Source organism: Scyliorhinus canicula, chromosome 4, assembly GCF_902713615.1.
Source record: "Scyliorhinus canicula chromosome 4, sScyCan1.1, whole genome shotgun sequence".
Classification (NCBI taxonomy): Eukaryota; Metazoa; Chordata; class Chondrichthyes; order Carcharhiniformes; family Scyliorhinidae; genus Scyliorhinus; species Scyliorhinus canicula.
Window position 1 is genome coordinate 207,316,955 of NC_052149.1, and position 17,085 is coordinate 207,334,039.

The window sequence follows — 17,085 nt, forward strand, 5'->3', positions numbered from 1 at the left end:
TTCAATGAGCTCGGAGTTCCAATCAACGACAACAACAGATTCTGGAAAACGGTTGGTGTACTTGTTGCTGTTTGTGCCTGCATTCCTGATGTTCGAATATTTGAACCTCCACCCTAATCAACAGTTCACCCATCCCCCCCCCCCCCCCCCCCCCCCCCCCCCCCCCCATTCATTTCAGTTTTGCACCAAGTTTGAAGCATGAAAGTGGGGTCATGGCAGTAAAATTATTTGGGAAACTCTGTTGGATCAATTTCCATATTTTGGATTTAACCAAGTTTCTGATATTTTCATGATATCGTGGTTCTTTGCTGCGATAACAGATTCTAGTTTCAATATATTAGTCTTATTGCTTCCTATTATATATTTGGTTCTTCGCATTTTCACATTACTTCTCTATTCCAGATCATGTAAATCACTCTGAGTTTCTGGAGTCACCAGCTCATTGACTCATTGTTCCCCTTGTGTCTGTCTGACATGACAATGCTGCCCCTAGCTGTTCCAGTCTCCTTGCCCATTCCCTGAATGTTCACTCTTGGGGCGGTATTGTACGTTTGACCCCTGCAGGTAAACCCTCCCCCACTGCCTCTCAACCAACATCTTCACTCCCCTGGGTCTCCCCCACTGCCAACACTTACCTGATCATAGAATTTACAGTGCAGAAGGAAACCCTCCCAGGTTTGCACCGGCTCTTCGAAAGAGCAACCCATTTAATCCCACACCTCCACCCTATTCCCATAACCCAGTAACCCCACCTAACCTAAGGGCAATTTAGCATGGCCAATCCACCTAACCATGCACATCTTTGGACTGTGGGAAGAAACTAGAGCACCCGGAGGAAACCCACGCAGACACAGGGAGAATGTGCAGAATCCGCACAAACAGTGACCCAAGCCGGGAATCGATCCTGGGACCCTGGGGCTGTGAAGCCACTGTGCTAACCACTATGCTATCATGCTGCCCTACCATGATCCTGGACTCTAGGGAGGTAGACCCTGGGGCCTGCTTGCAGTCGCAGTCCTGTCCACTGCAGCTTTTGGCGGTGCAGGGACGAATAAGCTGTCAACCAATCACATTGACCAGCAATGTGAGGCTGCACTTCCTCCTAAGTGAGGGGCAGAAGTCCCGCCACCATCCAACTGAGGCTTGTTGCAATAAATGGCTCAAGGGCAAGCAGTCTTGGCAGGGACGTGTTGTCTGCCGATTACTCAGAATGCAGGAAGGGAAACCCTGTCATCCTAAAATCCTAGCCTTGGAAGTCTGTTGGAAGGCTGGCCATGTTATGTAGGATCAACTGTCTCTAATGACAGATTCCCTGCCTTCATCAGTCCAATGGGCCCGAGCTCCTTCTGAGATTCCCCCTGCATATTTTTCCAGGTTCACTTTTTCTCCTCATGTCCTTCCCCTTAACTGGTTGACTTTAAACTTCCCTTTATTTCATTTGAAATCATCTGGGTTGGCTTGCTTTGTCACATAGCTTAGTTCAACTCTGGCTATTAACCTCAGTTTCTCAAGTATTTTCCTACACCTCCCAAAGCTGCTGTTTAATAAGCTACTGATTGCTGAAACTTCATGCTGTTCCGGAGACTTTGAACAATAAGCTGTTTGAACGTGGCCTGCTGATACTTTTTTTGTAACAGTAGGATTGAGGAAGTCCAGTTTAGGCAGATAGTCTATGAGAATGTACGTAATTTTTTTAAGAAATAAACTTCACAGGTCTTACGGAATCTGTGGATCTATTCCTGGAGTTCAAATGGTATTGAAGTTCTTTAGTGTGTACACAAGTTTATCCTTTCCTCTTGGAAGTAGAAAATGAACGATCCCCTCAATTGTCTGCTGCCTGGACCTGTTAATTGGCCATCTTGACCAGGAACAGCTTTACAAGGAAGCCTTCCACCCTGCCCACGTTGCACCACCAACTCCACTCTGCACTGGGTGACCAAAGATCAAAGGGTGGATCTGAGGTGCAAACAGAACTTGAGGAGCAGCCCCCTCAGAGTGGAGTAGGAGGTGTAACCTCGAACAATGCAAGCCTGGAACACAGATTTCATGAAGCTGCAAAAAAGACAAGTGGCCTGGGAGGCTGTGAACCCTTTCTTGGTCGTCATTTGTTGTGTGGGACCGTTGCGTGCAATGCCCTCCCTGTCAAATCGGATATGGCAATGTACAGGTTAATGGTTATGCTCTGAAAGAAGTGCAGGGCCACGAACAGGCTTGGGTTCATGTTCACAACTACTCTTGTGAGTCGCCTTAATGCTCTTAGCCTTATGCTGCATGTTCATTTCAATATTATGCCCCTACCCCCACTACCCGCCAAATTGAAGACAGAGCTTCAGGAAGCAGAGTTGATGCAAAGTGGGCTTAAGAGAAGCTGAGAAGAAGGTTGGTAACTCCATGCTGTGCGCGGTCGGGCCAAAGGTAACCATTTGGAGCACTAATTTTCTGCTTAGCCAAGGATCTGAGATTGTGTTTGGAAGGTGAGGCTGGAGTACATGCAGTCATCCAGGGGAAGAAGCTCAGAGGCCAATATTGAAACCCTGGATTTGGATACTTGTTAAAGTCAATGTGAGAGTGACATTTGGAGAGAATTCAAACAAAACCTCTTCAAATGTGGAAATTGGAAACCCTTGTGAGAAAGACAAAAAGTTTCAGTGAGACAGTTTGGTTTATAATGTGAAAAATGTCTGGGTGTGTTGCTGAGAAATCCATGGAGTCTGCTTTTGTTGAATCTGTCATTTACTTTGTAGTGTGGTATGTCTGATCACAGATCACTTGTTCATTCTCATATACCTCATGCTACCCTAAATATTAGAGTATAAGATAGATAATAGAAATTGTTTTATCTTTCTGAATTTGTCTGTGTCTGTAAAGGTATTGATGGGGTGAAGGAATAGCGAATATTTGAAGCAATTTCTTGGGTTTGGATTAAGATGTACCAAATTCATTGTCTGGTGTAATATAGTTCACTTTTCTTGTTTCAATAAATATTTTATTCTTTGTAATAAATGTTCATCAGCAGGTTCCTGTGAATTTGTTCAGTAACATACTTCCACAGTTTGAAAAAAGTGAGCATTTATCAAGCTAGGTTCTACTCTCGCATTTGACTTGTCCAGGACTAATATTAGCTGGGATCGTAACAGTAGGATCAGGGACTTAAGTAGCCACTCCAGTGTAGCTTTTGGCAGGCCACATTGCCAATTACGATTGTGTTGCTATTAAGTTTATGAGAGAATCACAACCCCCAAGTACCCCATGAAACAACGATAGGCCATTAGAAAGAAAATGGGAGCAGTTTCCCTTTTTAAAATTAATTTTATGGGGTCTGAGCATCGATGGCTGGGCCAGTATTTATTGCCCATCCCATGTTGCACTTCAAAAAATGCTGGTGGCTGCCTTCTTTAACCACGAGGTCCTTGCGATGTAGGTGCATCCACAGTTCTGTTGGGGAGGGAATTCCAGGATTCTGAGTATTGTTGGAGCTTCACTTGTCCAGGCAAGTTGAGAGTATTCTCCTGACTTGTGCCCTGTCGATCATGGACAGTCGATGGGGGGGGTCAGGAAATGAATTCCTCACCACAGTACTCCTAGCCTCTGACCTGTTCTGATAGCCATAGTATTTATATGGCTTGTCCAGTTCAGTTTCTAGTCAGTGGTATTGCTCAGGTGTTGATAGTGGGGGATTCAATGATAGTAATGCCACTGGAGCCACATCTGTGATGCTGGGACCTCCAGAGGAGGCCAAAATGAATCATCCATTTTGTACTTCTGGCTGAAGATAGTTGCAAATGCTTCAGCCTGAACTTTTATGCTGATGTGCATAAAACCCCCTTCATTGAGGACGGGAATATTTATGGTGTATCCTCCTTCAGTGAATTGTTGAATTGTCCACCACCACTCATGGCTGGATGTGGCAATACTAGTTTAGATCTGACCCATTGGTTGTGGAATTGCTTTGTTCTGTCTATTATTTACTGCTTCTGCTATCTGGCCCACAAATAATCTGTGCTGTAGCTTCACCAGGTTGACACCTTATTTTTAGGTATGCCTGATGCTGCTCCTGGCATGCTGTCCTACACTCTTCATTGGACCAGAGTTCATCTCCTGGCTTGCTGGTAATGATAGAGTGGGGGATATGCCAGGCCATGAGGTTGCAGATTGTGGTTGAGTACAACGCTGTTGTTGCTGATGGCCCCCAGCAGGTTATTGTAATGAAATGCAGTAACAGTGCATATAATAGTGTATATAGCCTCCAACCACTAGGTGTCAGGCAAGAGGAACAGGACACTGGAACCGGACAAAACCAGTCTTGGTCAGAGTTACAAAAGCTGTTAGTAGCATTGTTAGAAGTTCCACAGTTTGGTTAGCAATAGTTTAGTCCACCCACAGTTTATTCAACATTAAATAACTAGTCTTGAACTAGATGTTCTGTGGTACACTGATTCATTTATTATCATAGTACACAAACATAACAGTCATGGTTACCTATCTTGAGTTATTAGGTCTGTTCAAAGTCTATCCCACTTAACAGGATGGTAGTACCACACAACACAATGGAGGGTATCTTCAATATGAAGACAGGGCTTTGTCTCCACAAGGACTGTGCGACGATTACTCCTATCCATACTGTCATGGACAGATGCACCTAAGGAATGCAGATTGATTCCCTCACCACGTGCTGCAGTCCCAGTCTCGCAACTGTGTTGTTTAGGACTTATTCCGCTGGGTCTGTGGCTGTTCTACGAAGCCACTCTTGCTGATGGACTTTGAAGTCTCCCACCCGAGCACACTCTGTGCCCTTGCCACCCTCAGTGCTTCCTCCAAGTTGTATTCAACATGGAGAATTCCGATTCCCTCCTTCGGTACAAAGCAAATATATCACTGACTCTAAATAGGAAAACCAAGGTTAGGAACAAAGGTGATCTCAAAAATAGACAGACACAAATGAAGGAAAAGGAAGGCGGCCACAAACTGTGTTGAATGTTGAGCACTTGTACAGTTGCCCTCTTATTTCAGTCATTGCTGTGCTCTCCCTTAAGGGGGAGGTTATGTCTTCACTTAGGTCAGTTGGAGCTCCCTAGGTGCAGTCCTCCATCAGGTGTTAAAGGGTTAACTTCAATTTTAATCTTCCCCCAAGCCATTCCAGTTGTCCCAGAACAGGCAATGCAGAGGACATGCAGAGGAATTCAGCAATCAGGTGCTTCTTCAGCAACACACACAAAAGCACATTCAGTGGAGTGACCAGAATCGGAAACGTACTGAGTCAAGAGTGGGCTGGATGACCGCTTTTGAACTGGCACAGCAATGGATATCCAGCTCACAGGAGATCCACTGCCTTAAGACGGTGCTGCCCGGCCCCGCTGGCACACAAGGTCTCGAGGATGTTCATAGAATCATAGAATTTACAGTGCAGAAGGAGGCCATTCAGCCCATCGAGTCTGCAGAAGCCCTTGGAAAGAGCACCCTCCCTAAGCCTACATCTCCACCCCATCCCCGTAACCCAGTAACCCCACCTAACCTTTTTTGGACACCAACGGCAATTTAACATTGCCAATCCACCTAATCTGCACATCTTTGGACTGTGCTGTGCGATGAAACCGGAGCACCCGGAGGAAACCCACGCAGACACAGGGACAACGTGCAGACTCCACACAGACAGTGACCTAAGCTGGGAATCGAACCTGGGACCGTGGAGCTGTGAAGCAACTGTGCAAATAACTGTGCTACTGTGCTGCCTAGGTGTGTAGTGGACTTCTGTTCAAGCATACCCCTACTTGGATGGAATTTCACATTTGCAATAGCCCACCCCATATCACCACCCTTCCTCCGCCCCCAGTGCCCATGATCTGAGTTGCTGAGTTGCCTCGAGGAAATGCTCTCCATGCCCTGTGGCACGGAATGCAGGGATTTCCTGAATGGGCTACTGCTGCATGCCTTTCATTTCTTTGCCTTTGCCCATCGTGGAGAACTACCCTGGCATGCTTTGTTGCTGTCTGACGGAGGACGTCACCAGTGGAGGGCTCTCTACCTTCCTCTTACCAATGGGGGCCCGTAGTGGAGGATGTTGTACAAGCAGTCCCATATAACCACAGATTACATTGGTTCCCAAACTCTCAACATGCCTGAATGTTTGAGCCTTGTGGAGTTCATGAACCACACATATATGAGTTATAATAGACTGCAGCACCTTTTCAGTTATTTGAGAAACCTGTTACAATTTTCGCTATGCTTCTGTCCCACATTCCTTATCTTCAGTTACCCAGTGTGGAGGTGGGCAAGAAGGGAAGAGTAACTCCTCTTGGGTTTGCTCCTGGGCTTGTTCCTGAGCCTAGCCAAACTGCCCAGGCAGCGGACACTCGAGGGGGTCATCCGTCCCAACTCTTTGCCCTTCTTGTGCAGTTATGTTCTCTCGCAGGTGTCCCTTGAAAGGAAGTGTGCAGGTATCCACTGGTACCATTGAGAAATTCTGTGCCTGATGGGGGCTGGGATGTTTCATCGATCCATTCAATCACATTTTGTTCTGATGTTCTTAGTTTCCTTTGATATTCCGTTTAATGTAATAAGACTTCAAGAGTCTGCCCTTTTAATTTATCCTTCAATTTGTTAAATTAATTTAATTGGTTCATCAAAAGCACATGCTCATATCTTTTAGTCAATCTTCTTTTCTTCCCCTACAAACTGCAGCAGTATTTTAGTAATAAAGTCCACAACCACTCATCTCTTAATGTTGTTGGAAAGATGCTCTTTCACAGGTTAAATTTGTGAATACGAGAAGGATTTAATTCACAAAAAGCAGTCTCATAGCTGCACGTAGCTTCCGACGTATGTCCAGCTTATGATATCTCCTGGGATGATTATCCACACTGAGTCCCAATTGGTCCCCCAAGGCAGGTGACTGTCACTCTGCTGTGCTGCCTTAAAGGGACAATCACCACAGTTGTTGTGCCCTTAATGTTTTGTTTCTTCCTCTTCCTCCCTCCCTCCCACCACAAAAATATTCCTGAAGCTGATGTTGCTTCTCTCATCTTCTCCTCCAAATATGATGTGGAGATGCTGACGTTGGACTGGGGTGAGCACAGTAAGAAGTCTTACAAAACCAGGTTAAAGTCCAACAGGTTTGTTTCAAATCACTGGCTTTCGGAGCACTGCTCCTTCCTCAGTAGCATAGGATTTCTTATCCATGTCGGCTTCAGGTCCTGAGGCCTCAGGCTTCCGGCTCAGCTGCAACAGCCAAAGGACATCCAAAGAAAAGAAAGGTGTTACTGGAACCTAGAAATTAAGACTAATAAACTGCTCTTCTGAAGTGTGTTGTTCTATTTGAAGTTAGCTCAGCCCAGTTGGCTGAATTTCACAAATCACAAGACAAAAAATATCTCAGAGCTAATACTGCAACACCCGTTCGCTCTCTGTATTCACACAATGCAGCCATACAGATCCCTGCCTTAGAACGATGCTAACCCAGTTTCCCATCTGATTCTCTTGAACTCTTTTGAGTGCCAATAAAGTAAACAAATTAACTATGGAATAGTTTAACGGCCGTTAAAGGAGCACTGTGTTGCTCTTTTACCTGAACCACCAGATGCGAGTACATTTCTTGTATTGGACAAATGACCACACTGTTAGTTAAATTATAATTTATTATTAGACACAGGCTTGATGCTATGTGTAATAATCTACACGCGGCTACTTATTAAACTACACCCTAACAACTAAAATGACCTTTACTTAACTTCTAAGTGACCGGTTCTGTGCAGGGAAGACAAGGCCTTTATCTGGATCCTCATGTGTGTCGGCTGGAAGTCTTCAGGTTTGTCTCGGCTGCGGCTCGTCCTTTAGGTAGCTATCGTGGGTCCTTGAACTTGACTGGCTGATATGCTGCAGTTGGTCGGAGCAGAGGCAGGTCCCAAAGAGGCCGAATAGTGGTTGCGCAGTTCTTCTTATCCCCCAATATTTCGCGCCCTTTTGGGTGGTCCCAACTCGGGATCCAATGGATCGATAGGGTTTTGATCACCCTAATCGATTCTGGCCAATTAGGGACGGGTACCTCGCTGGCTTGGGCAGATCCTAGCTGCTATTGTCCATGGCACGTATGTACTTCCAAATAGGGTAAATAGGCACCCCGAGTCTGCTACTTTTGCTACATTTCGATCTGTGTCCCATTGTCATGGGGAAATCGGTGATTGACCTTTAGCAGGTGTGAGGTTCTATTAGGTCTGGTTTCCCTTTGCACAATACAGAGGAGCTGTGTACCGTCTGTGTCCCAACCTGACCATGATTCCCAATATCCTTTGCGGGTGGCCATTTTTGATGACCACAACTGTAACAAAAAGACAAAACTTGCAACAAAACGTATCACTTTAAATTAAAATAATGTTCCCTTTGGAGATTGGTGGTGAAAGGATTCCCAAGCTGGTTGTCAGTCTGTTGATAAACACTCATCATAAACACTCCTTCTGTGGCCAACAAGTCCTAATATTGGATTTCAACGCGGAGCCTCTGGTCTCAAGGTAGGGACACTGCCACTGTGCCACAAGACCTCCTGCGAGCCATCTTAATTCACTTTTACATGGCAACGCTGCATACAACACCCAAATCTCTGTTGGTAACAGGGAGGATTGCTACGTAGAAAGCCTCCACTATGGGTTCCTGACACCTCCAGACAGAAACGCAGAACATCACGGTGTGTTTGGATGGCTGACGAGCGCGAGGAAGTGGTGGGTGTTTGTTCAGAGGCAGCAGCCCCCCTGTGCAGAATGCACAATGACTATCTTTTACTCTTTATACTATTTTGTGTATATAGGTAAAATAAAATGGACTAATCAACAAATAAACCACTTAAGCAAATTGCCAGTCCCTCACAGGGGAACTGTAACCATAAGACCATAAGACTTAGGAGCAGAATTAGGCCACTCGGCCCATCGAGTCTGCTCCGCCATTCAATCATGGCTGATATTTTTCTCATCCCATTCTCCTGCCTTCTCCCCATAACCCTGATCCCCTTTTTAATAAAGAGCATATCTATCTGTCTTAAAGTCACACAGTGATTTGGCCTCCACAGCCTTCTGCGGCAAAGAGTTCCACAGATTCACCACCATCTGGCTGAAGAAATTCCTCCTCATCTCTGTTTTAAGGGATCGTCCCTTTAGTCTGAGATTGTGCCCTCTGCTTCTCTTTTTCTTACAATTAGAAACATCCTCTTCACATCCACTCTATCCAGGCCTCGCAGTATCCTGTAAGTTTCAATAAGATCTCTCCTCATCCTTCTAAACTCCAACGAGTACAGACCCAGAGTCCTCAACCATTCCTCATACAACAAGCTCTTTATTCCATTCTTGTGAACCTCCTCTGTACCCTTTCCAATGCCAGCACATCCTTCCTTAGATTCCTTAGGGGCCCGAAACTGCTCACAGTACTCCAAATGGCATATATCTTTATAATTGCTCTTAGTCTTAAGTCAACAGTGCCTATCATTTGTATGCATGCATTTTTAACAACATAATTAACCAATGTTAATATAGGGGTGATCGGTAACTGGGACTTGGTTCAAGTTAGGACATGGCCAGCAGTGTTCCAGTGACCTTCAGTTTATGTAGAGTAGAGTTTGGGAATCCAGCCAGGAGTGCATTGGAATAGGCTGCATTTTCCTGTGGGCTTCAGGATCCTGACTTCAGGACCAAATGGCTGTCTTGAACCCAAATCTCTGGTTGCACGATTAACTCAGCAATTTTCCAGGAGGCAACATTGTAATTGGTCATCTCTGAACCTGTTGTCCAATGAAGGATGGACGGTGAATTCTTGATGCTGCAGATACAATCAGAGGGCTGACGACTTAGGAATCTCAGCAGCCCCACTGGGAAAAGTGGACACTGCTAAAGCACACTGGGGAATGTGAGGACTCTTCAACATGAGGATGCCCAACCAGGCTGCATAGTAATTGAGAAATAAACAAAAGCTAGACTGCCAGGTTCATTGGATTAAAAGTGAAGCCCAACCACTGGATTGGGATTGGCTGAGATTTGGGCCAGTCATGCTTGTAGCTAAACCAGTGGGCCACAGATCCTCTGGATCTGAGGATCATTTCCTCCATTAAGCTTGTGGCCACTACAGGAGCTGGGATTCAGCTCCAATGGTAATGGAAAGCTGGTGAGGCTGTGAAATAGCCTTTAATTGGGATTTTTACCAATCTAATTGATTGTTCACCAGCCTGGGCTAGGCACCTCTGAGAAAATTCTCCAGGAGCAGGAACACATCAGGGAGCCATCCCGATGCACCTATCCTCCCCTTGTCTCTGTCCATTTCCAATTCTGCCATCGTGGGTCTAAGAGCATTCAGCCTGTTTTTGTGAAAGCCAAATTAGTTTTCCACTAAGAGCAGTGTTGGGAACTCCAGGTCTCGACAGATCTCGTAGTTTCTGCATAAACATAGTCAGAGATCAGGTTGCACATTTAAGTTTTCCAGCTAGGAACAGGCCCAGCCTGTGCAAAAAAGGGAAAAATGGTGTGAAAACCCAAGGCATGAGACTGGGAACAGACATTGAAGACAAGTGTCCCAGGCAGGGAACAGGGAGAGGCACTAAGGGAGAGGGGACAGGGAGAAGTTCAAGTTAAGTTAAGAAGGAAGTGGAGCATAGCAAGAAGAAACAGGCTGCAGTTCGCAGACTTTTACGTTTAGTGGGCTCAGGCGAAGCCCTGGCAATCGAAGAGGACCCAGGAGAAACCACAGTGATCAAAAAAGCTTGGTCAAAGAGAAAGGTTTTATGATACATCTTGCAGGAGCAAAGCGAGGCTCAGAACTTGACAGTTAAAAGCACGACCACTATTCGTGGAGCAGTTAAAATCGGGGATGCTCACAAGGTCAGAATTAGAGTAACAGGGAAGTATCGGAGGTTGTGAGGCTGGAGGAAATTTATGAGTGAGAAATAGGGAAGGGGAAGTCAATAGAGGGACTTGAGAATAAGGATGAGTATTTTAAAATCAAGGCGTAGTTTGACAGGGAGCCAGCGTGGGACAACAAGCACTGGGCAAGGGGTGAATGGGATTTAGCGAAAGTAAAGTAATTGGAAGAACATTTTAGGATGACCTCAAGGTTTGGGAGGGTAGAATGGGGGAGGTGTCGGCAGTGTATTGCAATAGTTAAACCTGGAGATAACAAAAGTGGAGTTGAGGGTTTTAGCAGCAGATGAGCTGAGACATTGGGGAAGGTTTACAATGTTATTCATATTGATTGTGAACTTCTGTTGTGAAGGTTGAAATTGGTGGCATTAGCAATAGTGCGGATATGTTTTTGGAAACTCATTTTGATCTCATATATATCAAAAATGTCTGTTTTCGCCACAATTTACCAGGGAAAGAGTGGAAGTGGACAACTAGGGTATATGGATTGTGTTGGGACCCAAACAGGATAGATTTAGCTGTCCCAAAGATTAATTTGAGAAGATTTATGTTCAACCAGTACTCAATATCAGATAAGCAGTCCAATAATTTAGCAACTGTGGATTAGTTGGAAGAGGTCATGGTGATGTAGAGTTGGAAGTCACCTGTATACCTGTGAGAATTTAATGCTGTAATTTTGGAACCTGGGACCCTGGGGCTGTGAAGCAACTGTGCTAACCAGTTATGTGCTAACCAGTTGTTTGAGTTCGTGGACAATGATTGAGTTAGTCCACCAAAGAACATTTAGTTCAAGACTAGTCAAATTTATTATTGTATAACAAGTGTGGGTTAGAAACTAATACTAATAAATTGGAACAATCACAAGCATATATGCATGTTAGAAGTCTTACAACACCAGGTTAAAGACCAACAGGTTTGTTTTGAAACAGTAGCTTTCGGAGCACAACTCCTTCCTCACCTGAGGAAGGAACTGTGCTCCGAAAGCTAATGATTCGAACAAACCTGCTGGATTTAACCTGGTGTTGTAAGGCTTCTTACTGTGCTCACCCCAGTCCAATGCCGGCATCTCCACATCATATTTCCATGTGTAATTGCTTATGCATATCACTGCAGAAATGTCAAAGGAAACAGCCAAATGTTAGTTTGCGATTATGTGTGAATTCTACGAATTGGAACCCAGGATCAGTATTGTTAGGAAGGGAGCTCCAGCAGTAGTTAAAATAAGAAATGATTACAGAAGTTAGTCAGAGTATCAGAGGGATGAACTGCCATGGACTGACTGGTTTATTGTCATCATTTTTTGTTTAACTTCCCTGTATCCAGAGAAATTAATTATCTCCAGCCCCAATGTCTATTAGACATTTATGTTTTTAATTACATTTCAAATGCCCATTGCATTTCTGTCTCCTCTCTGATATGTACCATACATAAGGACTGAGATGACATATCTGCAGACAGGGTGTCTTTTTAAATTCATTCATGATTTAGATTTGGATTTGATTTATTGTCACATGTGCCAAGGTACAGTGAAAAATGTTGTTTTGCGTAAAGTCCAGACAGATTGTTCCACACATGAAAAACATCGGACATACAATAAATACACAATGTAAATACATAGACACAGACATTGGGTGAATCAAACGGAGTGTAGCACGAATCAGTAGAGAAGATGTGTGGAAACCCGATTGGCGGAGAATCGGTTCCAATGCTGAAAGCGCGGCGGGTGCGGATTTCACGCCAAATCGCAATTCTCTATTGTCTCAAAAGCGACATCAAGGTTTTCCAGAACGCACGTACAATAAACACCCTTAACGTATCATACAGTAGCACAGTTGCTTCACAACACCAGGGTCCCAAGTTCGATTCCTGCTTGGGTCACTGTCTGTGCGGAGACTGCACGTTCTCCCTGTGTCTGCGTGAGTTTCCTCCAGGTGCTCCAGTTTCCTCAAACAAGCCCCGGAAGATGTGCTTGTTCGGTGAATTGGACATTCTGAATTATCCCTTTGTGTACCCGAACAGACTCCGGAATGTGGCAACTAGGAGATTTTCACAGTAACTTCATTGCAGTGTTAATGTAAGCCTACTTGTGACAATAATAAAGATTATTATTATTAGCGGGCCTGAGCCGGTATTCTCCGGGGACTCCACAATTCTCGGTCTCCAATGGTTGAATTCCCGACGGCGAGTTTCACTTGTGCTTTTAAAAATTTGTGCTTTTAAAAATCGTGGAACAGGCATTGTGGCTGTGAGGGAGAGAGGAGGTACGGAAAATGTCCAACATCGCCATAGTTTGTGAACAGTTGTACCGCATGCCGGGCGACATGTGCCAGGGTCGGGAAGAGTAGTGGGGGGAGGGGGAGGATAGCCAGGAGGTGAGCAGTGGGGTCGGGGTGGATGGGCATGGAACACCATTGCTGCATACGCCGCTGACTGCCCACTGTGAACATAGGACCACGGGTCGTATGGGTGTCCTCCCAGGCCACCCTCCTAGGTGCCTTTTGGCTCCAGCCAGCCCATAAGCTGTATGTGGATGCTTCCGTGCAATAGGTGCCAACCTGTTGGCTGGGATGGTAAGTGTGGGGAGTGAAGTGTGAAAATGCAGCTGAGCTTGTCAGCCTCCTGAGTGTCAATCGTGAATCTGGCGAATCTGGCACCGTTTCTCATTGCAAAGTCGATTGTGTTCCACGTGCCACTGGTGTTAGCCCCTCAACAGTCACTGTATCGGCCCATGTGCAGCGCCAGTTTTGCTGCAATGGATGTCCACGAATCCTGCCCCGGCGCAATACATAGTCTCAGGAACAGAGAATACAGCCAAACATTTTTGCTACTCATGACAGGCTAACAGGTCTGAGGTTTCCTGTATTCTCCTTTTTTTTAAAAGTGGGATGACATTTTCAACTTCCCAATCTTCAGGCTCTGTTGCAGAATCTGCAGTATTTTACAAGATGGTCACCAATATATCCATGTTCACGATAACCACCTCTTTCAACACCCTGGAATGTATATCATCAGGTCCAGGAAATTTAATCAACTTTGAATTCCATTCATTTTTCTCGCGCTTCTTTTTTATGAATACTAAATTTTTTCAGATTCCCTGTCTGACTAGTCCCACCCTATTAATTTCTTACAGGATCAGAACTTCTTGGGAAATCCATTCGAGTTGCATTCTCAACAGTGGGAGCTTTTATTCCTTATGCAATCGGCTATATGGCTCTGCCTTTAGTTGCATACTTCATACGAAGCTGGCCGATGTTGCTTTTATTCCTGTCTCTCTCTGGGCTCCTGTACATTCCCTTGTGGTGGTAGGTAGGAATTGGAACTTTAACCAATGTCATCTTTAGGTAAGAACTTTTATTGCCATTAACGTCTGCCATTGATTCCAGAAGGAACTGAGTGTTCTTTGTTGAGGGTAAGGATAGGGATCAGCACTGACAGTTTATTAAAGAGGTGATGGCTGCTTGACAACAATGGGAGACCGGCGGCCGGATTCTCCATCAGCGGGATCCTCTAATTCGTTGGCGGCGCACTCTCGCCCACGGATTTCCCAACGGTGTGGGGTGCCCACAATAGGAAATCCTGCTGCTGGGAGGAATAATCCTGCCCAGGATGTTTAGTGTGGGTAATTTTCACCTTCACTATCGAGGAAGTAACTGAGTAGAATCAATCAGCAGCTGATTTCAATACCCACCCAATTTTACCAGATCCCAATGGGTTTAAAATCAAATGGGTTCTACAATGGGCAGGTGATCTGCTCTGTCAGAAATACATTCTAACAGCATGATTGGGAGGCAGCCGGAAGTCGGTCAAAGGTCTGCTGAAACAGACTTCAGTTGTGATAATCACACCTCAGACCTTCAACAAATAGAACATTTGTCCTTGAAATCCTTCAAAACACTAAGTATAAGTGGCCTATAATAAAAGTCTATCTATTAAAAAACTGGAAATTAAAGAAAGGAGCTGCAGCAAGTATCATTTACTGAGCCAAAATGACACTTTGAACCATTTCTGCCATTAAATAGATATGGTTAATCTTCTACTGTACAACAGTTCCATGTTTCCGCACCATCCCTGTATCCCTTGATATCTTTAGCATCCAAAAATCTGTCCATCTGTCTTGACCATTTTCAATGACTTGGCATCCACAACCCGCTGGGTTCAGGAAATTTAAAAATTCAAAACCCTTTGATTCAGAAGAAATGTCTTCACTCAGTCTCAAAAGATTTAATGCTTATTCTCAGATCCTTAGTCCTAGACTCCCCAGCCAAGGAAAGTATCCTCTCAGTATTTAGTCTGCCAAGACACTGAAAATGTTATACGTTTCAGTGGGATCACTTCTCATTCCTCTAAATTCTAGAGAATCTCCGCTCATAGGATAATCCCCTCATCCCAAAAATCAACCCAGTGAGTCTTCTTTCCACACCCTCCCAGACAAATATAACCTTCCATCTGCATGGACATCAAAACTGTGTGCGTACCTTGTGACACTAAGGCTTTATATTTATTTTTGGTGAATTGTATTTTGTAAGCATATCAAATATAACATGCAAATGTGGAACCATAGTCAAAAATGAGACACTGCTTTGAAAGGGGACAAGAAATTGAACGGCAATCTATTAATTGCTATAATTTAGGAAAAGTAAGAAGAGATGGCAGATGTTTAGCACAGCACTGAAAGTTAATTTGAACTACAATGCAGTAACCCACAAGTACAAACTCCTTATTCATTGACAAGTGCAATAGTTGCTGCGGATTGATCAGTTCCTTAGGATCATGATGGTGAATGTATTTGGTGTGTGTTGTCATTTGCTCAAAGCAATAATTTGTGGAAATACTGCGAACTGTGAATTCTTCACACTGCACCACTGGACTTTGCCAATCATGGTGCGATGCATTTTTCTGACTGAATCTCAGGGTTTAGTGTTTCTCAAAGCCACACCTTCCCTTTACCTTTCACGAATTTCAAGTGAATCCATTGCAGCCCGAGTTCTTCAACACACTTGCAAAGATTCACTTGTACACCCTACCCCACATCAGATTAACGTTATGGTCGGATCAAGTTACTGCATACGTGTGTCCCATTTTCACCCTCCACTTCTCTGAATCTAAATTAATGCTTTCTTCCCAAACTTTGAGTTATTGCCCAAGATTTTGGAATATACCCCCAAATCCTTGGCCTTACTCCAGGTTTTCCTCCTGTCCAAAACTTGTTAAAATGTCACTCCTCAAGTGGGCTATTGGTCTTTCTTGCTTTCCTCTTCCCCGCCGCCCTCCCGAACACAATACACCACGATACACTCACCTACCCCACACCCCTACATCCCCCACACCCCCTGCACCCCCCTGCACCCCTCCCTAATCCTCCAGTCCCTGCAGCCCCCACCCTCCTGCACCTCCCTCCCCTCCCTCCACTGGTCCCCTCCTGCCATGTAATCTGCTCTTCAAGCTGCACAAGTGTGCAGCAACCCAAAATTCCCCACACAGACAAAACAATTTTGTCCCTTTTAAATTACCATGGGTGTGTGGCTGTGGAAGAAAATTTAATTGAAACAAACTGCCCATACACTCCATAAAAGAATGTAAGAGGAATGTTGATTAACAGTGAAATATAAAATCTTCTTATTGTTGATACTCACACACAAAATACTTGTAAAGTTCAGCTGCATTATGCTGCAGGTGGGATGGGGGGGGGGGGGTGGGGCGAGTTTTGCTGAGTGCAGTGGTTCCGTTGCCGTGTGGCAGGCATTGCGAAGGGACTGTTTCTTCATGGGCCAAAGAACAACCAAAGAGGAGAGCCCCGCCCCGTCCCCCGACACAGTGTGCTGGGAGGTGGTCAGTGAGTAGCCATCAACACCCCCCCCCCCCCATCGCCATGTGGTGGAGGCCACTCTCCTCCAACTCCCCAACTGATAAGATCACAGGGTTGGTTAGAAGAGGTTTTTGTTGGCAACTTAAGTGGCTGAATTGGGCTCTGGGCAGGTATCCCATGCCTTCCCACAACAATTTGCCAGCTTTCCTTTCTCCATGTCCACCCTCGAAGATCCTCTAAGTTCAGCCAGATGTTAATTTTCCCCAGGAATTTGGTTTAAAATCCGTGGAATAGATTTTCTTTTTTTTTGGGTTGTGGGGGCGAAACCCACGCAGACACGGGGAGAACGTGCAAACTCCACACGGACAGTGACCCAGAGCCGGGATCGAACCT

At 45.0% G+C, this 17,085-nt stretch overlaps 1 protein-coding gene across 3 annotated transcripts in view; it reads left to right on the plus strand.

The window, feature by feature from the left end:
• The window catches only part of LOC119965338 (solute carrier family 22 member 5-like), a 146,454-nt gene that overhangs the window by 58,431 nt on the left and 70,938 nt on the right, over positions 1–17,085 (plus strand). For all 3 annotated transcript variants that reach the window (XM_038795966.1, XM_038795964.1, XM_038795963.1), the window contains exon 4: positions 14,017–14,188. In XM_038795966.1, coding sequence (XP_038651894.1) covers positions 14,017–14,188 — 172 coding nt within the window. The remainder of the gene's footprint in view (positions 1–14,016; positions 14,189–17,085) is intronic.